Source organism: Lepisosteus platostomus, chromosome 2 (assembly GCF_059453375.1).
Source record: "Lepisosteus platostomus isolate fLepPlt1 chromosome 2, fLepPlt1.hap1, whole genome shotgun sequence".
Lineage (NCBI taxonomy): Eukaryota > Metazoa > Chordata > Actinopteri > Semionotiformes > Lepisosteidae > Lepisosteus > Lepisosteus platostomus.
Window position 1 is genome coordinate 19,019,732 of NC_142612.1, and position 25,777 is coordinate 19,045,508.

Genomic DNA, 25,777 nt, shown 5'->3' on the forward strand with positions numbered 1-25,777 from the left:
TTATTATGTGCAATATTAGTACAGACCATTTTAAAACTGTTTAGTGTGCTGTAGAATTTTGGGAAGCACTGTCATACTGTGGACATCCATGCTGTCTGAGCAAAACTGACGTAAACACAACGGCTATTACAACCAATGGCCACTAGAGGGACCTGTTGACTGAATCATCTCGGCACAAATACTTCAACATTGTTTTTTCTTTTATTACTGCTGCTGGAAATACTTTGTCCCACGCATATGCTTCTCTACATTTCAAAATTTATAGCAACTATTGTAATTTTGTATTGTAAGAAACATCCGTCATGCTACTCTGTTTTAAAAATAACACAGTCGCTTCCCTTCTGATAACCTCTCACAAGACGTTTGGACCAAGTTATCAGGAGACAACATGTGTGGAGGTCTGAATGCTGGACTGCAGACTCAGTCCCTCGTCTTGCTCGTCTGGCTGCGTCAAGGTTCCATGTTGTTTAGCTACAGTTGCCTTTTCTTTGTCTGTTTCTTAGGAGGAGCAAAAAAACAAGGTGGCTGTCTATTGGCCCTGGTGTTAATGCCCTGTCTCACCTGCCTAATCTAAAGCAACCTGGGTGTGGCTAAGAAATATTCAGATATGACTCATAAATGTAAAGAGATATCACTTCCCCAACCCACAGCAGCCATTTTATTCAGCTGTACAAGCCAGTACCTTCAACTTCTTTGGGTTCCCAGAAAGCCTAAGGTACAGTAAATCTGCTGTTTTGACTTTATAATTTTTGCTTCGGGAACAAAGATATGGTTTAGTGAAAAGAAAAGGGGCAAAAATGGTGGAGAGTTGTACAGCGTGTCACATGTTTAGCGCCACATGAAACTGAAAGCGGGAGTAGTTTGGAATTTGAATTTAGCTTGCACAGCTGCGGTGTAGAATAGTCTAGTTATTTGTGATCATGCTGGAGAAACTGCAAGGGTTAAAGATAAAGATGGGCTAAAATATTTCAGTCAGGGTGTTAAAAAAGTTTTACAGAACCAGACTACAGTGTGCAGAATGATTCAGTGTTTAAACATTAAACAGGGCCTAATGTTGCGTCACCAACGATGCAAAACAACCTTGAAAACATTCACAAAACTCTGGAAAACGTTTTCCAGGTTCACTAGCTTTGAATATACCCCTGCTAAATAATTACGTCTTTGCCATCTTTATATTTCTGGCCTCTGAACATGCAGGTTTGCAGTTCAGCAAATGACTTTCAGAAAAACAGGAGTACATTTTCAGTAATATAATTTGAAAAAGAAGTGATAGTTATGCTCCACACAGAAAAGAGGGAAGGGTGTCTGAAGTGCTAGGATGAGAGGGGTAAAGCACAATTAAGGCTTTCTTCAGAGCTAACAAAGCTTAGAAGTACACTAGAGATTACAAGAACTGCACTCAGGGAAGAGGTGGAAGTCAACCAGGAGAAAACACATTCCAAACACCACTGTGTCTGAGCCTGATAAGAAAGCAGGAACAACCAGTTTTAATGATGGAGAGAGCCATGAGGGATCAGAGGCTGAGGGTGGGGTTCCCTGCAACGTCGTAAGAGTTTGTCAGTATTTGGAAGTTCCTTGAAAATCACACGCAGCACATCGAAAAAAAGCATGAATTTTCCATTGGGCCGTGAGTAAATTAAAGGTATATTTTATGTCTTAGGGTTATTCAACAAAAACATTACATTCTGAGTTTACAATATTCATATTTATTTTGCTGAACGTTTACTAGAAGTATTATGTTTCTTGTTTTTGTCAAGCATTACAAAATGAGTATTAGGTGTAATTTATTTGGATTTGCATTGAAAGAGCTTCTTAAACTACAAGAAATACAAAAGCTTTACTCAAATACAAAACAAGCTTTGTCTTTTGAAAGAAAACAACCTTTTTGCAGAACAAGAGTCAAATTAAAATAAAAATAACATTTTTAGTTTGACCTTTCGTTTTCGGTCCGGTACTGCAGCTCTTTTTTATTTTCTGAGAACTTACAGTATAAATTTACTGCTGTTGAAAGCTTTTAAAAAATCAATAATAAATTCTCCTATTTTAAAATCACCCAATCTGTAATTTTGAATTGTGAATCTTTTCTCCTCACCTCAACAAAACCTGCACTAGCAGAGGAGGAATTAAGGTTTATAAAATCTTTTCTCAGTTTCCTGTACTTTTAGATATTATTAGGCCAACTGTCAATTACACAATGCCTGACTGAAGTTCTCTCTTCTTAGACATTGCTGTACTGCAAGCTCTAGGGGTCACTGTTGTGCATCAGTCTGAGATCAACCTGGCCAGCTCAAGGCCATAAGTGCATTAAGCCAATAATAATAATTCAGAATTCACAACAGTGTGTTGCTGCCTAGGGCATATCAGTCACATATCAGTCACAACTGGCTAAAAACACAGCCCAGGTTAGTACAAGAATATTTGGACTATAATGCTCAGTTATTGCTACAAGCGAGTGCCTAGACTGGTTTAGTCACTAACAAGTCCAATGCATGCTCAGATGCTTATACAACAACAGCAAAGTACAACCTACTACAGGACTCTGATTATTAAATAGCAGTAATTTGTTAATTGACTTCAATGGTATCACAGACAGCTTCTGAGTTCATACTTGTACCCTTCAAAATTATCTCAACAAATTAGTAATATACTGTATATTATTTAGATGTTTACTTTTCATATTACTACAGAATATTGTTATCGTACTTATTGTGAGCATACTTTATGGCTACTTGAGTTATGAGTAAGTTAATGTTAAATATACAGTGCCTTGCGAAAGTATTCGGCCCCCTTGAACTTTTCAACCTTTTGCCACATTTCAGGCTTCAAACATAAAGATATAAATTTTTTATTTTATGTGAAGAATCACCAACAAGTGGGACACAATTGTGAAGTGGAACGAAATCTATTGGATTTTTGAAACTTTTTTAACTAATAAAAAAATGAAAAGTGGGACGTGCAAAATTATTCGGCCCCCTTGCGTTAATACTTTGTAGAGCCACCTTTTGCTGCGATTACAGCTGCAAGTCGCTTGGGGTATGTCTCTATCAGTTTTGCACATCGAGAGACTGAAATTCTTGCCCATTCTTCCTTGCAAAACAGCTCGAGCTCAGTGAGGTTGGATGGAGAGCGTTTGTGAACAGCAGTTTTCAGCTCTTTCCACAGATTCTCGATTGGATTCCGGTCTGGACTTTGACTTGGCCATTCAAACACCTGGATACGTTTATTTGTGAACCATTCCTTTGTAGATTTTGCTGTATGTTTGGGATCATTGTCTTGTTGGAAGATAAATCTCCGTCCCAGTTTCATGTCTTTTGCAGACTCCAACAGGTTTTCATCCAGAATGGTCCTGTATTTGGCTGCATCCATCTTCCCCTCAATTTTAACCATCTTCCCTGTCCCTGCTGAAGAAAAGCAGGCCCAAACCATGATGCTGCCACCACCATGTTTGACAGTGGGGATGGTGTGTTGAGGGTGATGAGCTGTGTTGCTTTTACGCCAAACATATCGTTTTGCATTGTGGCCAAAAAGTTCGATTTTGGTTTCATCTGACCAGAGCACCTTCTTCCACATGTTTGGGGTGTCTCCCAGGTGGCTTGTGGCAAACTTTAGACGAGACTTTTTATGGATATCTTTGAGAAATGGCTTTCTTCTTGCCACTCTTCCATAAAGGCCAGATTTGTGCAGTGTAAGACTGATTGTTGTCCTATGGACAGACTCTCCCACCTCAGCTGTAGTTCTCTGCAGTTCATCCAGAGTGATCATGGGCCTCTTGGCTGCATCTCTGATCAGTCTTCTCCTTGTCTGAGCTGAAAGTTTAGAGGGACGGCCAGGTCTTGGTAGATTTGCAGTGGTCTGATACTCCTTCCATTTCAAGATGATCGCTTGCACAGTGCTCCTTGGGATGTTTGAAGCTTGGGAAATCTTTTTGTATCCAAATCCGGCTTTAAACTTCTCCACAACAGTATTACGGACCTGCCTGGTGTGTTCCTTGGTCTTCATGATGCTCTCTGCGCTTTCAACAGAACCTTGAGACTATCACAGAGCAGGTGCATTTATAGAGACTTGATTACACACAGGTGGATTCTATTTATCACCATCAGTCATTTAGGACAACATTGGATCATTCAGAGATCCTCGCTGAACTTCTGGAGTGAGTTTGCTGCACTGAAAGTAAAGGGGCCGAATAATTTTGCACGCCCCACTTTTCATTTTTTTATTAGTTAAAAAAGTTTCAAAAATCCAATAGATTTCGTTCCACTTCACAATTGTGGCCCACTTGTTGGTGATTCTTCACATAAAATAAAAAAATGATATCTTTATGTTTGAAGCCTGAAATGTGGCATAAGGTTGAAAAGTTCAAGGGGGCCGAATACTTTTGCAAGGCACTGTATATATATTTTTTACTTTGCATTTAAGTTTTTTTATTGTTTTTAAAGAATAGTATTATATTGAGTTCCTTTTGAACCTAAGAGGTTTTCCTTAAAACAAATAAAAAAAACTAATATTTTATCATTAAAAAATGTTATTAAAATAAACAAACATGCTCGTAACTGGATTGACACTTTAAAGTCATGCACGGGTTATCAAAATATTTTCCTATTTTTAATAGAAAACACATTCAATTACACATACAGAGGCCATATGTAGTGAATTTAACTATTTTTTTCAGTATCAACCAACTACAAGGGAGTACCCAACCACCAAAAATGATTACTAATAAACCTTAAATGACACCAAAAAAGTGATCACTGATAACAGTCAGATACATTTTGACTCAAACTGATGTAAAGTGACTCTTGTGCCTAACTGGGTGTTAAGCTTATATATACTCTACAATCCCTGTGGGATCAATTACTTGGGATAATGTGGTCTGCTAGTGCAGTCTTAGTGTTTTGTAAGGAAAACAATAATTGATAAAATTATTTTCATTTCCCAGAAACTGATTTAAAACTCGGGCAGAACAGTGGCCTAGTGATTCGAATTGCTGCCTTGTAGTGATGTGTCTGTCGGTTCAGTTCCTGGGGTGCTAGCAGCGTGGATGTTGAATGTCCTCCTTGGATACCTGCAGTCCAAAGACATACTGCTAGGTTAACTGGCTTCTGGGAAAAACCCTGGTGTGTGAGTGTGCCTGTTCCCGTGTGTGCATCCTGTCCAAGGTGTACCCTCGTTTGTGCCTCGTGTCAGGTTCCAGGTTCCCATACAACCCTGAATTTCAAAAGGCATTCTGAAAATGGATGGGTGATTTACTCCACTGACGGACAAAATTCAGATGCTTGTATGAAAGAAGCTTTTGAATTGCTTAGATGGTATAATTAGTCATATACAGTACCATATATTGTTTAGAAGTTTACTTTTACAACAGAATAGTGTCTTCTATTGACCTTCAAAAGAAGTCTCTACCCCCTGTTGTGCTACAATCCTTTAGTGTTAAAAGCTACACCTTCATACACACTACAAACAGAATACACTTCCTTGCTCTGTTAAGAGCAAAGACAGACTAGCAGATGGTACTGATGGATACCTCCAAATAGTGAGAGCACTTGATCATGAAAATAATTCCAACAAAAGATGAATCTACCATATTATAACTGAATATCTTTTATTTTAGGGGTGCTAGCAATTTGCTCTTAAGCGTGTCTCCTTCAAAATATTCATTTGAAATTAAACAAGGAGCGCCAATATTTAAAACTTTCCAGGAGAGCACTTGCTCTGTATTTTCTGGAAAAGAGTCCAAAACAGGGGCTGAAACAACAGTACTTATATATTTTTTTGTCTATATGACAAATGTAATGATATTCAAAAACCGTCAAAGCAGTTATAATATAACACAAACCTACATTTGTGAAATTATGTGGAAGTAAAACTTCTCTTTCTTTTGCATTTTATAAAGAAAGATATTTTGCAAGTAAGACACAATCAGATTAATAATAAGAAAAAACATCCTCAGTCTCTCGAGCAACACTTTCAGATAAACTGTGTCCTTCCCACCAAATATATTTTGTGGTAAACGTACAGTGATTTTGCATTAGTCATGTTAGAAAAATGCTTATACATGACTTTATTCAGGACTACTTAGAAAATTGTCTTTCTGCACTTTCCTAAGTTTACATTTTTACACGGTGCACATTTATATCATTGCACATTCCATGAAAGGTTTATTCATGTTAGCAGTTCTTTTCTGTGTGTGCATGTAACAATGATAACAGTTGACTGTTCAGGCTATTAATGAACTTCCTATTCAAACCTGCTCTAAATTACCAAAAAGCTGTGTTTGAAAACATAACCACGAATAAGGCAAAAAATATATTTCCATGTTCAGAATATGTTCTCTGGCTGTCTGTGGTCTACGCCTACTTCGACAAAAAGAAACTGACATATTCCATCACCTTCTTTCAATTTTACAAAAGTGATTCATGAAGGAGAAGATCAGTTTACTTCTACTCAAGATGTCTATGTAACACTGTACATGCTGAAGCCTGTTTAAAGCATTTTATACAACATCTAGTATGAAAAGACAGCTGTTGATTACATACATTTTAGGTGTTAAAATGACATAAAATTCTGACACCACAATATGAAATTATACAACAAATTTATACAATTCACATTCAAGTTTGTGACTTTGTGCCAAATATCTTTTTATAGTGTTGCATGTGAATGTAGCTAGAATGTGCCAAAGTGTGCTGTCTGAGGGTCCAATCTGTTAGCACTGGCTGACAACCATGGTGGTGGTGATGAATCATTCATCATACACATCCTACATAATCATTATAGTGGTATCAAGAATATAGTAATGATGGTGAAGGTGATCAATGCAGTTATTATTCACCCTTTTAACAAATTATTGTTTACACAGAGAGTGAAAGAGACATGTTTCCAATAGAAATTAATTTTGAATTAGAATTTAAAATTAGATTTGATTTAAAACACAGATGGCTCTCATTATACAATGCTTCTTCATGATGCAAATGTTGCTGTATCATGTCTCTGAAACTTGCTCAAGTACCACAGGATACAGGATATATTATATATATGCATATTTTATCCTTAAGCAGATTTTTTTAAATGCTGCAGTTTCCGGTTTGGCCTTGAATACATAGCTTATTTTTCTATTATAACTACACCATGAGGAAAACTCTGTTTTAGACTTTAGTGCTGTGTAAGGCAAAGCCATTTTATCTCTGACTGACAGATTATAATCAGTAGCTGAGCTACAGTAAGTGACAGATGTTTCATAATAGAGTGATATGGCACAAGCATGTAAAATATGACTAACAAAAAATGAAATAACTGCACAATAAAAAAAGTTAAGATCAACAAAATGCAAAAACATTGGATGAGAGAGAGTTTCATGGGATATTCACAGCAGCTAAAGCTGCAGCCCAGCTAAAGTACAGTGAGCTGTAGCAACTGACACAAAATAGTCAGCATGTTAAAAGCCAACAATGAAGTACTATAAAAGTGAAGGTTCTGACTGACAGGAAGCAAAGTTATTACATATGACACATCCATGGAATGCTTCATGTTTCAGTATATTATCAAACTGAAGAAATAAAAAATAACTTCATAAAAATATTCAATACGCAGTACTAGCACAATGTATTATTAACACAAATCTCACTTTAAATCAGTGGGAATCTGAATCAGGTAATGTGCAGTGCAATACAACTGCCTTTTTAGGGAAATTATTTCACCCATGAATAAAAGCAATAGCTCTCTTCTGTAAGAAAATACAATCTAGATTAAATAAAGAAGTGTTTGATATAATGTTAATATATGATCATTCTAGGATATAATGGAGACAAATATGCAAGTGTTAAAACAAATTGTTTCCTTGCAGAGTTCAAAACCTCTAACAAAGGCTTATTTGTTATACTATCCTATACCTTCAGTACCTGCAGAGTTATTTGCATATAGCATGTTATTGTCTCATGACAGCTGGGATGGTATATTTACATAAACTAGTAGGAACCTCTACAGGTTACTCATGCTCAATTAAGCCTGTAAAAGGCAGGACCCTTTAATGGACTAAAAAATAAATAAAAGTGAAAACAGGCAAAAATTGAGACTTTACATTTTTCTGGAGACTGTTGGGCTCCAATACTAAACCAAGACTTGTTTATCAAACAGCTGCAGGATACTTGGCCTGTGGCTATTGTGTGTATCAAAATATTTATGAGCTGCAGCTCAAGTGGTCCAAACCGAAAACTCAAGCAAAAGAAGAATCCACTGAAACTTTTAAATAATATGTAAATTAATGGCACTGCATGGTTAATTATTCTGCTTTTTACTAGTAATATTACTGAACCGTGATGTTTTTTTTAATACGCCTAAGGAAATGTAAAAAAAAACACACAACATAAAAATATCTTGATACCTTTCTTTTTTCAAGTGTTTTAAGAAATTTTGAAACTTTTAACAAGGCAACATTAACTAAGAAACATTACAAATAATACAAAAGACATAAAAACAGAAAGACAATCCCAACAGCCAGACAACAGACGAAGAACAAACAGCTAAACTTGCTTATGCCTTTTATTCGTTTTCTTGTCTGGATAAGAATAGAGTTAAAATCTATTATAAAAGCAACCACAAATTGATTGGATGAGTGGAACGATCAGAGATAAGTACAAGGCTCAATCTTTTCCAAAACATTCAAGAAAGGGACCCAAGATCCTATGGAATCACAGTGCTTGTACCTTAGAACCAAATCCTTTCCATAATAATTGTGGAGATCATCTCACTGAGCCAGCTCTTGAAACAGGATACATTTGCAAGTTGCCTCTGGACAACCAAAGAGGGCTAGTTCAGGATGTGGGGGGGGGGTATTTTTCCCAAATGCTTTTCAGTACCACTGAATTATTTCTACCCAAAATGTTTAGAACTTGGGAGACAGCCAGAAGTGTATGAGAGTGACATCACAAGACCTGTACTTGTCACAGAAAAGAGAGACTGAAGGATATATCTTGTTCAGTTCACTTTTAGAGCAATGCAGTCAGTGTATGACCTTGTATGTCTATTATCTGATGTCTAATGTTAATAGAGAATTGGTGATTATTGCTCAAACCCTCTTCCCAAACCTCATTAGAAATTTCAATAGTTACTTAAACCAAGCATTCTTCCCGTGATTAACAGACACCTCTGTATACCTAGAAAAAAAGAAAACAAACTGTGATAAATATCTAAAGTCAGGAGGTCCCTGTACAAGATCAATGAACAGATCAGCTCTGGGGAGATTTTCAAATCGAGACACGTTTTGCTTAACAAAGTGTCTGACCTCTAAATAACGGAAAAAATGTGAGAGGCCAGATTTGCCTTTTAAATGGTTAAATGATGCCAATTGTTCATCTATATACATTTTTTATAGGTAATCATTATTTTTTCCTTTCTATTTGTAAACATACTTTCATTTTGTGAAGGAGTAAAGGCATGGTTGGAACAACCTGGAACATAAACTGAGGTTTTGGGTAATTTGCACTCATTTGTAAACTGATTTGTTAGTGTGTTCCTCAAACTAACCTTTGTGTCGACCATTTCAGCGATTCAGTTTTAATCTTGACACCATTCTTAATCGCCAGCAGCCATATCACCCTGCAGCTCTCAAGTGGCTACCCACTGAAGCTAAGCAGGGTTGAACCTAGTCAGTACCTGGATGGGAGACCTCCTGGGAAGCTATGGATGATGCTGGAAGTGGTGTTAGTGGGACAAGTGGGAGACACCCGCCCTGCGGTCTGTGTGGGTCCTAATGCCCTGGTCTCCTATTGGCGGATACACTATGTGCTGTCTTTCAGATGAGATAAGAAACCGAGGTACTGACTCTCAGTGGTCATTAAAGATCCGCGGGCAAGAGTAGGGAGTTATCCCGGTCAAGGCCAAATTTCCCCCCGTGGCCTTTACCAGGGCCTCAAAATTGTCCCCATATATGATTGGCTTGCACTTGCCCTGCGATGGACTGGCGCCCCATCCAGGGTGTACCCTGTCCTGCGCTTGTTGCTTGCCAGGTAGGCTCCGGCTTCCTGCGACACTGTATGTTATAAAGTGGTTTGGCAAATGACATGACATGACCATTCTAAATCAAACCTCACTGAACCATTGAGAAGTACTCTATAAAATACTATTTATGCATCATTTAAAAGGGGCATTTAATTTCTTACATTTTTAAGTCATTTCATTATGCAGTGGTGTTATGGTGCACTGTAAAAAATGTAATGATTTTTCCATGTACTGGCAGAAAGTTCTAACATGTTGAGGTGCGTTTGCAAACTATTATACTGTGTCAGTGGGCTTTTTGCTAGCAAGGATGCATATTATTCTGTGTTTAAATGATCTAGAGACGTTTGTCTGCAAAACTCACAGCAAAAAGGTATTTGATCAATGGCTTCTCACACCAATTGTTCTAATTTGTTTCCCCACCATTTGACTGAGACAAATACTGGAAGCTTACCAATATTCATATTACAAAGCACTTTCATTTATATCAGGAGAAGTCATATAGCTGCATGCTTCCAAAACCATATTTTGTTGACACTCTACATTATTGACTTTCAGCAGAAACATTGTTATTCTGAGACGTTCAGGCAGAGCTAATGGTGTGTGTTTACAGTATCCCAGAACCTCTCTGGTCAGCCTTCTCATCTGACATAATAGCAGCTGAGCAATTTCCTGAAATTCAGTCTTTGACAACTTGAGGTATATATTTATATCCATACAAAATACCTGAGATTTTACAATAAATGCAAAAGATAGCCATAATGAAAGGTGATTCTGAAGGAGGCACATATGTGGAAAATTATGGTATGCTGCTTCACTACATTTACATGTGAAGCTATGAAAACAAACGGAAAGCAAAATATTTAAAGTTGTCAGTTTTGTGCTGAAAATCTAACTTTCTTATTCAGTTATTCAGACCATGCATTACGATATTTCAAATAAATCTCGAAACAGTTGCAACTGCTGATTGAAAATACCTCATATATATCTCAAATATAACACCCATTCATAAAAAAGCCAAACACAGAGAAAGAGAACTACAAACTAATCAGACTCACCTTAATTACACATGGAGTAATGCAACAGTTAGAAAGTAAACCACTTGAAAAACTAATTCATAGACTTGAAGTTAAAGTTCCAAGAATCCAAGGTAATGTGTACTGGGATAAAGAGTGGGTTAAAAGGCAGAAATCACAGGTTCTGAGGAAAAGAGTTACAGTACATCAGACTGGTGTAAAGTCATTAGTGGAATACCAGAGAGATCAGTGCTAGGACCTCTGATATTTAATGAACGATCGTGATTCTGCTATATAGAGTCAATGTGTCACTATGACAGATGATCCAGAAATAGTTGGTGTCAAAAATAGTGTAACAGCATCACAAGCAATACAAGTAGACTTTGACAAGATTCAGAGATTTGCCAGGCATTACTAGAACATCAAAATCACAACTTACTTTTGTGGGGTTAATAACCATTGTTATGTTCTAGAGAATATACATAATCAAAAATGTAATCTACTCGAATAACAGTGAAAGCTTTGTGACTTTCAAATTACTCTTCCCAAGATACCAGCTGTTGAACCCACGTCAAGTTTTGATGTTTTCAATCAATAACTTAAAATTCTGAATGTGTTCTTCAGTTCAACATACACTGTAAGACAACTGCAATCACTACCACATACAAGAAGAACAGGAAATCCTATTTAGCTTCTGCATAATATGCACTGTTGATGCACTTGATGAACTAATACTAGCAGTGTGCAGCAAACTCAGAGGGTCATGGAGTCAAGTGGCAGGCAAGACATTGCTGTTATACCCTTGAACAAGTTACAGTACATCACTCTGACTGCCCCACAAAATACCCTGACATGAATTCGTTCTCAAATGACTTAACAAGCTGTCAAATTATGGATTTAAAAAATAAATTCAGAACACAAACATCTATTGTAATATTTTAGTTTTCAACTGCAAGGAAGACAATGACACAGAAAGATGGAAATGAGAAAGAAAAGCAGCGGGAGATTAAAAATAACTTATCGTTAATACAGACCTGCAGATGTCAAACAGGAAGGACTTTGGCCATTAACTTCACTGTGCTTCCTGTCTGATACACAGGAGCTGCTGCATGTCAAAATTCACCAAAATTCAGTGGCAATCCAGACTTCTAACTGCAGGCATAATGCAGTATGAAATAATTTTGCCATTATGGGGAAAAGATCACATAGGGTTAGGAGAAAAGTTGTCTGAAGGGAACCATCTAGGAAAACTAATCATGTTATCTTGGGTGTGTGGCATTTAATTCTAGGAAACCCTTATTAATCTTTCTTAACTGACAAAGCCCACATATGTAGGCTTTTCCTCAAATATTTGCCAGATGGAACATTTCTGATGCTCCTGTGCTGCTGTGATACATTATTTGACAGGCAAAATGGTAACAAAAACAATAATAAAATAATTAAGAAAAAAACACATTTTAGAAGCTGGATGACTTGTATTCCTCGTATAATAGAAAAAAAAATCCAGATTTTTTTTATGGAAAAGATTTACAATCTCTGATACAGTGTTTGAAATGCCAAATTATACTTCTTCTGTAGTGGCACAGGTTTGAAAGAGAATGGAAAAGTCTCGGTATGCTAGATATTAGTAGAACAAATTGCTATCAATTCGACACTACAGTACTTTTCACCTTTGAGACTGAAAAATTAAAATGTAAGATGTTAACCACAGTTTGTCTATGAAAGTTGGTACATACAGTAGCTGTGAGAAACTGGGTGAGCTATCTGACCAGAGACCTGGGCTTCTGTGGGCTGAAGTGGGCTTCTCCCATGTGAACTTGCTGATGGGGCTCCCACATAGTAGGCCTGCTCTGTCCGAGCACAAGCTGAGCTCTGTGACCCAGAAGTGGATGGCTTGTTTGAGCCTGGGTCATGCCACGAGCCCACTGGGATGGAGAGTCCCCTAGTGGTGGTGCACTTGGCAGAGCTCCGTAAGGGAGAGGGCTGGGATTAGTTGGCCAGGATCGTCTTGGCAAAAGAAGCATGAGGTTTCCCAAGTGCCTGAATACTCGAGTCCTGCCAGTGAGAGGTGGACATGCCACTGCTCCAGCTGTGGTGCGCCATAGAACTTGCAGTGTGTTTGCAGATAAATGCCTCAACAGGGGGAAGCTCAGACGAACATGTCTGCCCTTCCTCATTCTTCATGTGCTGTACTGGGGTCTCCCCTGTGACCTCAGATGTAAAGTCATGAGTGAATTTATAATGGGAGTGTAAATCGTGAACAAAGGTGTTCTCTTGACCATGGGCTAAGTTGGCATTTCACTATGGATAGTAATTGTGAGGCACTCTGGTTGCACAGTGGTTAGCATTGTTGTCTCACAGCACTGGGGCCCTGGGGTGCTTTCTGTGTGGAGTTTGTACTGGATGTTCTCCCTGTGTTCGTGTGGTTTTCTCCTGGTGCTCTGGTTTCCTCACACGGTCCAAAGGTGTTTAAATGGCTTCAGGGAAAATTAGCCCTGGTGTGAGTGTGTGTGCCCTGTGACGGACTGGTGTCCTATACAGGGTGTATCCTGCATTTCACCTTTTGCTTGCTGGAATACACTCTGACTCCCCCATGAGCCTGTAGTGGATAAAACAGTTAGAAAAAAGATGGATGGATAACAGCAACTGTAACCATGAAATGTCACCTCTAAAATGAAATGCACTCATAAAGGTAAGGGTCTGCTAAATGCCACTGAAATTAATTTCCTGCATGTCTGTGAGCAGGGAACTTTGCTGTAAGCATTTTAAACACTAACCACTGCTTTATTGACAGTTTAAGCCGTTTATCTTTTCACCAGTTATAGACTAGGCAGTAAAACATTTTGTTACCAAGGAAAATGACTGCCTTTATCTAATATTGAGGTGTGGTGATTTTGGTTAAGAATTGCATACTGCTTAGACAGCATCACTGAAGTCTGTTTAAATAAGTGACGCAGTTAAGAAGTTGTTTTTTCTGATTGTCTGATTTATGCCAAGATCTACCTTGTACCCCAGAAAATGTTTAAGAATTGTTTAACATGTTCAAATGCTCTTATTTAGTGAATTTTGAATACTTGGTTAAGTGAGTTGCTGTTTCAGAAGGACTGTCACTAGAATACTCCTGATAAGAAAAGAGGTTGCTTTCTGTGCTCTTCACCTCTAATATCCCTTTATATATTTCTAAAATCCCCCTTAATATCTTGGCTAAAAGCAAATTAATAATAATAATAATAATAATAATAATAATAATAATAATAATAATAATAATGTTTCTTTATTAGCTCTATACAATTTCTTACATTAGGAATTCGTCTTTTCGCATACCCCAGCTTTTTCTCCATGGAGACACAGACACACAGACAGGGAGAGAAGCCTGGGGTCAGAGCGCAGGGTCTGCCATTGTACGGCGCCCCTGGAGCAGTTGGGGTTAAGGGCCTTGCTCAGGGGCCCAACGGAGTAGGATTCTTGTTTGGGAAGAAATATTTAATGTACCCATCAACAGAGCAAACTATACTGTATTAATTATAAACCACTTTACAGTTTAAGGTACCTTAGAGAATAATCTAGAGATATAACTTGAACGACTCATACTATGGAAAATGGCAAACTTGCAGTGCATCGAGTAGGCAGTGTTTAAGCAAAGGAAGTTAAAACGAGTGGCAAATTCTTTGACTCTCTTCAAATCTAAACTATAAACTTACCTTTCACTAGGGTCTATTTATGTCTGATGGCCCTACATTCTGTCCTGTGTGGTTTTAATTGTTTCCTTTTTAATTTCACTGTACGTTTTTGTCCTTTTATCACAATGTACAGTGTTCTTGGTATTGGAAAGGCTTTTTATAATTTGAAAATGATTTATTATTAGATCATCTATTTATAATTGTTGTTATAATTATTATTATATCATTGTATATTATTGTATACATACTACAAAAATAACCTGGATGGCAAAAACACCTACATAAAGAACTTCATTAATGTGGGACTGTATAACATGTACGGTAATATGACCATCCTACCTGTAAGTGTAATCAAGACAAATTTAGGTCGCTCTTTCTCCTTAATTTCAAGTGAAGAGGCCCACAAATACACAGAACATAGAGAACAGGACACTTAGGGGTTAACAGACTGAGCAGTAGGTGTAGGCAGACTCAGGTATGTGATCTGTTTGGCTTGTTGGCAAGGTGCTGCTGGTGTTCTTGCACTCTGTAATCTGACACCACGATAGGAACTGTAAGACAAAAACACAAAATGAGGAACAGGATTTTCTGGTCTTGACCACGTAAGGAGCAACTGCTTTATTCTCACCTCATCACATTTATGTCTGAAGGTGGTGGAAGTCCGGCAGAGGGCATGAACGCATCATTTGAGAGTTAGCGACAAGGGCAGGTAAGGCCGACACTACAAATGTTGATGAAGGTGAATACTGTGCGACAATTCCAAAGGCCAACAATAAACATAATACCAAATGCTTCTATAAAACTCTGGGTTGGTAAGCACAGATGCAGCCAGTACTCAGCTAATTTGCCTAGTTCCTTTCTTTTCACACGTTACTGCATGCTTACAGAAAAGATGGTTAAAAGTTAGTTCCTTCAGTACATAAGAATGGATGCAGTGGTGAAACTAACCCAAGGTCCACTTAAAAGCTGTCATCAAGCTGCTTAAAAGACTCCTCTTGGAAATTAGCAATTGCCAAACGTGTGGAAGACATACTAAAATTATTGCTTGGTTTGCACGTTTAACCGTTATGATTGAAAGTGGCGTGCAGGTGCTTATTTTAGAAACTGAAAGACCATGCACAGTTCACTGTAGTGTTAATTCTTCATCTTGTTATTTCTTGGTTGCTGGAATGGGCTTGATCTACAGGTCAGGAAAAGTATTTGTAAGCTATCAGTCATTAAATGTAGTCTACTGTACATAATATAAAGCAGTAAGTAAGTCAACTTACTTCAGCAGTTAAGTAAACTGCATGAACCGATCATAATATTGTTGGTATATAAACTAAAACATTAATAAAGCAATGCATTAATATACAATATTACTGCTTGTTAATTTCTATGTGATGCCTCAACAGATTACATAGTTCAAATATTTTTTAACAATAAAATAAAAGGCTATGATAGGCAGTTTATAAAAGCCCATTAGTTCTCTTAATATTTTAGATGTGTACGGAAACAAGAAAAATGCTGCTTTTGTTGTAGGTTTAAGACATTAAATGTAAAGGCTCACACACTTAAAAGCATGACCCCCATGTAAATGCAAAGAGGCTGTGCGCAACAACCACGAGGAAAACAAGTTCTGAAACCAAACAGCGACAGCAAACAGCTTTCAAAACAGAGGCTTGTGCAGCAAGCCTTGGTGATATTTTCCATTTCAGACGAGACACAACCCTTGGGTTGCTGCTGAGCGGGTGTGCAGCTGCTTGTTTGCATGTTCTTGTTTGCCGTGACGTGGTCAGCCAGCTTCCTTCCTGCAGCTTTTTAAGACTCAAGTAGAGATAAGGAAATAGTTTAGAGAGAACAGCAGAATGACTAACAGACTCCAGAAGAGCAGCTACAAGCTTGTACGTTAAAAAGCAAAGTGTGAAACAAAAGGGGCTCGTCTGACTGGCGACTTGAACTCTGACAGCTAAACTTGCTTCTCGAAAAGGAACTGCTGCTCACATGGCGGAACAGCCCCTGAACCTTGAACTGGCATCTCTTCTGATCTAAGTGATTGTTTTCAACTGGTCTTCAGCTGTCCAACTCTAAACCATTCTTGTTCTAACGTTTGAAAGCTAAAACCATTGAAAGCAGTTTCTTTTTCCCGTTCTTTGCAGAACAAAGTTGGACTGTGCTTTTTTTTTACCACCTAAGGATGGAGACAGGGGAAAGATAATTCGCTTCAGACCACCTGAATTGTTTCTGAAACCTTGGATAACGTGCCACGCTTTAAGGATGACGTTTCTTTTTTAAACATTTGTTTTATCGGTGGTCTTTGGCATCTGCTCTGCTTCTCCTAAAAGACACTATCAACAAGCGTAAAGCTGATCTGAAGAAATAATCATACTAAAACAAGCTTTGCAGAAAACCACAAGAAGATTGTGAAGACCCTTTGTTATGAGCTGCTAAACCTCAGGGAATGCATCACTATGGCTGCAGCAGTTCAGCAGAGTGAGCTTGTTTTTGAGTTTGCCAGCAACTGCATGGAAGACATACAACAGGTAAGGTGTAACAAATATTATTCATGAGAGACTGAGTATTGTATAGTCTTCTAGTGCCTATCACTAACAATTTCAGGAGTTTAAAATGACAAAAAGTTTAGAAAGAGCATTTAACTAAAAGAGCATGATTAAAAAAAGCATTGTCTCTGGTACTTGAAAATATGCTTCATCTAAATTTACTTAATGAAACTCAGAAAAAAGGTAACATGTGCTTTTTTTGTATCACTAAGCCATAGGTTTCATTTATGAATGCTCAATAACAAGTACAAAAGAGTTAATGGCTATTTAAAGGGACCGTGTTAAGATATAGTGGATGTTGTTATTGTTATATTGCAGCAAAATGTTATTAGTGTTATAGTGCACTAAATATAAACAATTTTTCTCAAACTTTCTATTGCGAGCTAAGTGGATTTCCGAGCACTGTAAATGTAAGCACTTATGAAATCCAGCTGTTATTTCTACAGATAATCAAATCATTCTCTCAGTCTGTGAACAAATGTTGTACACAAAAGGGAGTGGTTTTAGTTTCTGTAACCCAGGCTAAAGACTTTCTAAAACACAAAACTCTGTCTGAATTGTAAATACTCTACAGTTGTGCGTTTCAAATATGGTGAAAATAAAAAAAATGTATGTGCATAGTTAGAAGTAATTTGAAAAAACATTTGCGACCTTGAATATTTCCCTCTTTATATACATTTATCTTTCACATTTGCAATTTTTGAAACCTAAACAAACCTGATTTTTTTACTTGAGTAGTAGACACCAAATGTCTTTTTAAGCTATGTTAAGCTGTGTTCGTAAACACAAAAATTCAGATTTAATGTGTTCTTAATTAAAATTTTCTCATGACGTATATTTTCCATAAAACAGGCATAAATAAGCAACAGAAACCTCAGTATTGCAGTTTGACATTTTTAAAAAATGTTACTTTCTTGAATTTTGATGATTTCTTATTCTCTATAACAGATTTATTAACGTGGTAAGATTTCTGTGCTTAAAAATCAAATCTCAAAAATGTTCTTCATGTACAACTGTGAGCGCAGATCACTACAATGGTTATATGCAACCTGGCACAGATTTTAAGATCCCTCCCTCTGTATCTGTGCTGTACACTGTACATCAATACAAAGAACTCAGCCTGAAGGCCGAGAAATATGTGGACTGAGGGGTTTATACAGAAACACTAGAAAAACCTTCAGCACGTCCACCTCCCATTTTTTCTAACAATAGCAAACCATGTTTCACTAGTCTGCTGGCCTGAAGAAAAGCAGATGAAAAGTACCCAACATTCCTGTGGCAAACAACTTTCACTTTTAAGCCATGTTAATTATAAGGCTTGTTGGGAAAACAACAAATTGTGGAAAGCAGTAAATTCCTGTCAATTATTAAGTTAATTAACCCTTAGGGAATGTCTTGATTCAGGCTTATGCCCATTCTACATATTTCATTAATCATAGCTGCTAGCTACTGTATATATAGTATTTGTGGTTTCTAATCTGCTTTTAAAAGAATGTAAAGACTCGCACTGTAAAAAGTCATTTCCTCTACTTTCAAGCCCAAGCCAACAAGCAGTACATAGGAAAAATGACAAGAGCAGATGTCATACCTGGAGCAACAGACTCATGCACTTTAAAAATTACTTCCTTGCTTTCTTTCCCGTTATTGGAATTCAAGTTTAAGTTCTTTCAAGGCCAGGTTTTATTCATTCAGTAAGGCAGTAAGCTAAATTACTGTACCTTTTAAATTAGTTTTGTAGTTCAGCACATATAATGCAACATTTTATATGCTGAAACACAAAAAAGCAATAGACATCCAAACACAAAATGTTTTGTACTGTGCTCCAAAATGTAATTCACAGGGTAAGAACATAAGAATTTGGAGATGACAAATTTCCAGCATTCAGAAAATAACTTTTGACATGGCAAGAATGTTTTGCTGCATGTTAAAAAAGTGCTCCAAATTGTATTACATAAACTCTACTATATTGTTTGAAACAGTTCGGCCACTAGGGACACTGTAGCTACAGCACCACGGTATACAGTATACTGCACTGTATCCCAGTCAACCTAAACAACAAGCGTGAAATTGTTTACCACAGAATCTTGCACTCTATGGCCAAGCACATATGCAAAAAAAGCCTCAAAAACAATACAAAAGTGTTTTTCCAATGTATCTAACCCAAATAAATTATCTTTAAAAAAAATTGATTTTTATCCTTAGTACAGAGCCCCAAGTAAAGCTATCTTGGCTTCCTCAGATGTGTTTTAACCAGGCTAACAGATAATGTTGTATCTATTCAGTCTTAAAAAAACACAAAACAAATTACTTCCTATTTTCATACGAAGTTAAATATAAGGTCATGAGTGTTTGAGGAGAAAAAATAATAAGGAGTAATAAACGCTTTAAAGTCAATGATCTCCTTCCCAGTGCTTGAGGCCCAGAGACTCAAACTTCACTGTGACTTGTAGGCCTGACCCATACATTAGGTCAGTGATAGTCATGTCAATCTTGATTGGAAATAGTCTATCAGTTTTGATTGGGATCTTACTGTGTAATCCTCAATGAGCAGATCTGGAAACAGTGGACAGTAATATACAGCATGTAAGTGACCTAGAGGGTCAACCCAATCCTTCAAGAGTCCACTTTAGAGTTAAAACATGGTGAAGACATGGAAGTCCTGCAGGACCAAGGGCGAAAATCAGGGCAGGAGCTGCGGGCAGATCTGCCTGTTTCACAGTCTGACTGACCTCTTGTTGTGTGCAGTTGAATGACCCCTCAGTCTTCCCCGCGGTCATCGTGGAGCAGGTGCCCAGCGCTCACCTCCTGCAGGACTACTCGGGGCTGGCCTGCGCCGAGCACTCCTCGGACGTCATCCACCACAGCTCCCTGGACGTGGCAGAAGAGCAGGTCGTTGTAAATGAGGACGTCACTCTTACAGGTTTGACTCTTTCTCGTTATTGTTTCAGGACAATGCACGTGAAGATGAGGCTTTGAACTAACCCACTTCATGCCTAGATTAGCGTTAAACCTCAGCGTGCGGACATTATTTGCCGTTTCGAAAGTGTTTTATGAACAGACAGTAAAGGCTCCAGGGTCTATGTGGTTAAAAGAATATCGCAGAATGAAAGACGAAACTAGTATGTCCTGAGCATACACAGCACTCAGGCTGTTTTTATTGTACTTTCCCATGTGGGAAAGTACATTTGGTACATGTGGTTTAAATGCACGTGGTATAAATTTAACAAATTAATTCAGTGAGGTCCTAACAAAAATTGAGGTCGTGAATGTCAGTCAGATTTCATTGGTCCTTTCCAGAGGCACGTGCATTTTATTTTCTGCAAATTATTCCAGTTAAGACTGAAGTAAAAGAAGGTGGTGTCTTAGGCTTCCTGCTGGAATTGGAATTTCATTTTACCAGAAAGATTTAACACCAGGCTGACTTTACATCACTCCCGGTTTCAGAACCTGTCGACTGGATCGGGTCAAGACAGGGAGGTGCTACAGCCTTGAGTCTTAATCCTTAATCCTGGGGGACCCCTGTATACCCTGATTTATCCTCCAGCCGAGTTATTAATCACAGGCGAATAACATTTGATGAATAATAACATCCACCAACTGATGCTCGTTTCTTATTGTGTGGCCTGCTCTTAAAAAGTGGAACGTGATTTGTACATAATACCAACACTATACGAATTAGTTTCAGAACTGCCCTTATTCAGTGGTTATCTTGAAATGTGGCAAATAAGGACCAAGATTTAAACCCACTTACGTGATCAAAAAGGTCTTACACTATGCAATGTTTTTTTTGTACTTTTACATGTATTTTCGTAAAGCCTTCTTTGTACGCAAGGTGATTGAATTATCAACAAACACAAATCTTCCGTGTCTATTTTACACAGAAATCGCACTTACTGTGAAGAATAAAAACGTCAATGGAGCTGACGAGTATCTTACAGTTATCTTTTTTTTCTTCCATTTTTCAAATTCGGCCTCGGAGCAGAACCACATCGTAGCCGTCGAGTCACGGGTCTCTTTGGGTTTTCAGCGAGTGCTGTAGGGGTCAGTGCGGAGCAACAGCAGCCTGTTTCTGAACCTGCGTTTGCGTTTAATGGATCTGATACAACTAAAATTAATCCGCCGCTCCGCATAGTCTCTCTTTTTGTGCTACTATTATAAAATAGTAGGCAAAGTTGGTATTTTAATATACATTTATATTTTTTCGATTGCAAAAACAGACGATTTTATTACACTTCCTTCCCCTTGCGACCTTCCACACTGTGTGATGAGGGGGAGGATGGGATGTTGACAACTCTTACCCATGAAATGTTAAGTGTTTATTTGTTATTGTTCCGCCAGTACAAACTGCACTAAACGTTTTGTTTTTAAAATGCTGGCATTTGTAACAGAGAAATAAAACTGAAAAAATAGACCCGCATTTTATCCTAAATGACCGCTCCCCCCACCCTCCAAATGTTTACTTTCTTACAAGAATTTTAGAGCCAGTGCTGACCTTCGGGGGAAAGTAGCTTTCCCTCAGAGTTTCAGTTTTAGAAACCCCGCCTCCCCAGGAAGCAGGACTGCTGGGCACATGGACCGACCTTTATCCAGGAAGTGTAGGAAAACATTCGCACTGTCCCTTTCTGTGGTTTCGCTAGGTGGTTTGTCACGTCTGTTAAAAATTACGTAGATTACTGTTATACCTCTCGGTAAAATCGAAAATAGCTAGTGGTAATCTCGGTGGATTAAAAATGTTATTTCACTACGTGACGAAGATGTACAGAGTTATTTTTTTCCTGAAAAATAAAACTGACGGTTGTAGTTGAAAGCACCCCTATTCCTGGGGTGGAGCACCAAAATAGATTCCCGGATTTATTTTTATTTTTTTTAACTTTGCGGAATAACTTAAAATATAAAGTGATAAAATGGCGACTACGCTTTGCCAAAGGAGAAATCAGTTGGATCTGTTAATTAAAGCAGGTAATGGTATAGACGTGACTAAGCGTTTGTGGTAAAGTGATTAAACAAAATAGGAAACGAAAGATTGTGCTTGTGAGTTAAATCGGTGAGGTAGGATTAAAAAAACAGCTAACTGGGGAGGTGTGTCGGTTCGCTACTGAAACTGTTGGCAGGGAAAGAAATGCCAGGAAATGCGTTATGTATTTTACTTTGTTTGGAACTTTATAACTTTGAAATCAGGATTTGAAAAAAATAAGTTGTTTGCTGGTTTGTCGTCTTGTATTTGGATATATTTTAACTTATTTTTTATGTGAACACTTGGTCATTGTGATATGACCACCGAGACATCTAAAAAGTACAGGTCATTGACAAAAACTTACATGATCTATTTTGTATATTGTAAAAAAATGTTCCTTATACAGTATTATACTGCACGCCATATTTATACCATTATATGAATTTACGTTCGGATTTTCTTTCTTGAACCGTACGAAGTCGTATTTTAAAACCCAGTTGTAGTCTGAGTTTGGTTTATGCACTGTTTCTCAATCTCATCGTTAACTGCACAAGGTTCGCTGAAATTTGGGGTCGTCTTGCCCAGGAAGAGATCATGTTCTGGCATTCCTTCACAAAGTCTCTGGCAGCCCATCTCCATTTATGTCCTCAGCCGCTGTCAATAGGGCAGTGTCCAAAGTTAGCACACAACGTTGCGGAGCATTAATAACTCGACAGCGCTCTAGGTTCTACTTTAAACCTTATTTCTGCATCCCGCTGCAGCTAACCAACTACAAGGCTTGCTTTAAACGTCAGTTTGAAGTTCCGTTTTTTTCCCCGACCTTTTCAAAAACAATTCCTTCATTTCAACACCTGTTTAATTGATTTTTTTAATGAGATGAAAGAGATTTAATATTTTATTTGTTTTTGCATCGGATTTGCTTAATTTGTTAGAGCATTGCTAACTGGGAATGTTGGTAATGACACTAAAAATGACCCATGAACGAACATTTTCAAGAAGGGCCGCTTTTAAGACGTTTGCTTCAGCTGTGAGGCACCCCTGTGCGAGTAACTAACTGTCCTGTTTGTAGTGGAGGCCTCCTGTCACGATGGAGGTGACGAGACAATGGAAACCATAGAGGCTGCCGAGGCACTGCTCCACATGGACTCCCCTGGTACCCTCCTGGACGAAAAACGCGTTGGTGAGCCTTGGCCCTCTCTTCTTAAGCCACAGTAGCAGCTTTTTGTAAACGTATATACTTTTGGTTTACTTTGAGAAATGTGTTTTTCTAGTTCTTTGTTAGTGTGGATGAAGCCCAGTACTTTTTACGATGTTAAACCTTACCTTGTTATGTTTGGCCGAGAGATACACTGTACGTATCCATATTTTTATAGGCATTCATCTAGTTGAAAAAGAGGTTGCAGGGAATCTGAAAGTCAGGAAAATACAGAGGCTTATTGTTAAAGTTCCCCACTATATGTTGAAAGTTAGGGACCACAAAGGTGCAACATGTAGTGAAACCACTTATAACTGGGAATATTGTCCCATAGAATAATAGAATGTAAAATTGGTGGTTAGGGACTAAGAATGTAGACTTCAACTTTGCAACTTAATGTGGTACTTTTCTCCCATTAGAAACAATGGATAATTGTAGGGATAGGGACTGGAAGAAAGGGTAAGGTGTTTAACTTGTAGCAACCCAGGATTATTAAAGTACGTGTACAGTACTATATTGTTTTGTTTATTATGTAGTGTTGTATGTAACATTATATGCACTTTTAGAACAACTTCTGATTTAAAGGATCAAAAATACAATTTTTACTTAAGAAACACTAAGAAAAGTAAGAAACCATTCTCATTACTTAGTTTACAGTATTTGTGACATTTTGAATACATTTTTGTTCATGTATATTCCTTTTTTTATAACCTAGCAATTCTTGATTCCACAAACTCCTTTTCCGTGCACAGGAGAGAATTATGAACAGCATATTTACTGAAGCAGATTCTAATGGAGTCACACTCCTGCATAAGATGGAGCATTGTCATCACATTTCTCATTCAATGTCTGTCTCAGTGCACACAAGTTTATGATTTACAGCAACTTTTCCACATCAGGGATGTCGCCAGAACCAACCTTCTTGGCCAGCTTCACTATTTCACTTCATACGTGCAGATAATTGTCATGTATTCTTTCCAGTGAGTTCAGAGAAACTTTTATAAAGGGGCAAATAATAACAGGGACCTCCTGTATTAAACATAGGGATGCCACAGAAGTGTTTTTTAGCTTTTTCTCATTGATCTTTAGTATTTCTTGGACAAAATAAAGTTATTATCATGACTACAGATGTTTTTGAGAATTATAAAGATGTTTTGGGAAAATTTAATTTGCTTAGTGGCTTCAGCAAGAGCATAAGTGTAGAAGTCAATAAAACTCATGATCTGGGTAGCATTGGTACAGAGAAGAGTGTTTTTTTTTTTAATGGGTTGCGTGTTTTAGGAGTGTAAGGGTCAGAAGTGACACTATTTTTACGTGATCGGAAATCAAATATTTAAAACATTTGTATTTCCAAATCAAGCTGAAGAACATGCAACATGTAAAATCATGCACCTTATGTATTTCATTTCAGTCGTTCATGATATTCAGTAGAATGTTGGCTTGGTTCATTTTCATTTGCACAATACTAATAATTGTAGGAGCTGATATTGTCATTTAATGTAATAACAGAGGATTTGTTATTGTAAACTGCCCATACATTGAGGGTTGATTTAGTCTTATTGTTAGTGCCTGTGTCAATTCTAGCCATAGGTAGATGTCAGTCAGAAAGTAAGAAATCGGATCCGAAGGGTTGTTTTCCTAGCACATGAAGTTTGTCTTCTAGCGATGACGTGTTTTTCTGCCGTAGCTGGTCTCACAGGATGCTTGCTTCAGTGTATCTTTTATGGTGTTGTGAGTCATGCCCTGCCTTCTGAGAAACCTCCCGGACGAGGCAGCACAAAGTCAGCAGCCTCCCGTCTGGAGATTGGGTCCCTGACTGTCGGTGTGGGGTTTGTTTTCTCAGCTCATGTGGTGGTGCCGTTGATGGGTGAGGTCATCGCTACTCCGGTTACTCGCGTATCGGTGACAGCTGATGGAAATCAGGGGGCAGCACAGCTTCCTCAGGGCCAGAGCAAGGGGACGGCAGCGAAGCTGGCGGAGCAGCCCAAGAAGAAGAAAGGTACAGTAGGTGGCACAGGCGAGGTGACCACCAAAAGGAAAGCTGAGAAGATTAGTAAAAAAATGAAAATAACTGTCTGAAACTGTACAGGGCTTAGTTTTTTTTTTTGTCTTTATTGGACTAAGAGACCCTAGAAAATGCTTATTTTAGAGTAAAAGTTTCTGAGTCCCTCAGAATGTACTTCTTATAGAAAAGCAAATTCCATTCTTGATGTTTGTTAACTTAATTATTTTGGTGAGGGAATGGTTGTGGGTTCTGGGTACATTTTCATACAGAAAGACAGAAATAGTCCAGAAAAGTACAATCTTGAGAAAAGGCACCCGGAATACTTAATCTTCCTTGATGACTAAGTATATATGTAGTGCTACTTCCATATTGGAAATTGTCAGTAGTTTATTGCGTG

At 37.9% G+C, this 25,777-nt stretch overlaps 1 protein-coding gene across 6 annotated transcripts in view; it reads left to right on the forward strand.

Annotated features, from left to right (window-relative positions):
* The first annotated feature begins 566 nt into the window (after positions 1 to 566).
* The window catches only part of LOC148676115 (ETS-related transcription factor Elf-1-like), a 30,415-nt gene continuing 5,204 nt past the window's right edge, over positions 567 to 25,777 (forward strand). For 2 of the 6 annotated variants that reach the window (XM_088602930.1, XM_088602954.1), the window contains exons 1-6: positions 567 to 715; positions 15,337 to 15,395; positions 16,825 to 17,208; positions 19,972 to 20,146; positions 23,250 to 23,360; positions 25,219 to 25,392. In XM_088602930.1, the coding sequence (XP_088459056.1) occupies positions 17,137 to 17,208; positions 19,972 to 20,146; positions 23,250 to 23,360; positions 25,219 to 25,392 (532 nt within the window). In that variant the 5' untranslated portion in view covers positions 567 to 715; positions 15,337 to 15,395; positions 16,825 to 17,136. Of the gene's footprint in view, positions 716 to 1,623; positions 1,643 to 15,336; positions 15,396 to 16,824; positions 17,209 to 19,971; positions 20,147 to 21,140; positions 22,186 to 23,249; positions 23,361 to 25,218; positions 25,393 to 25,777 lie in introns of those variants that run through there. The other 4 variants (XM_088602964.1, XM_088602939.1, XM_088602948.1 and 1 more) reach the window with 4 other exon arrangements.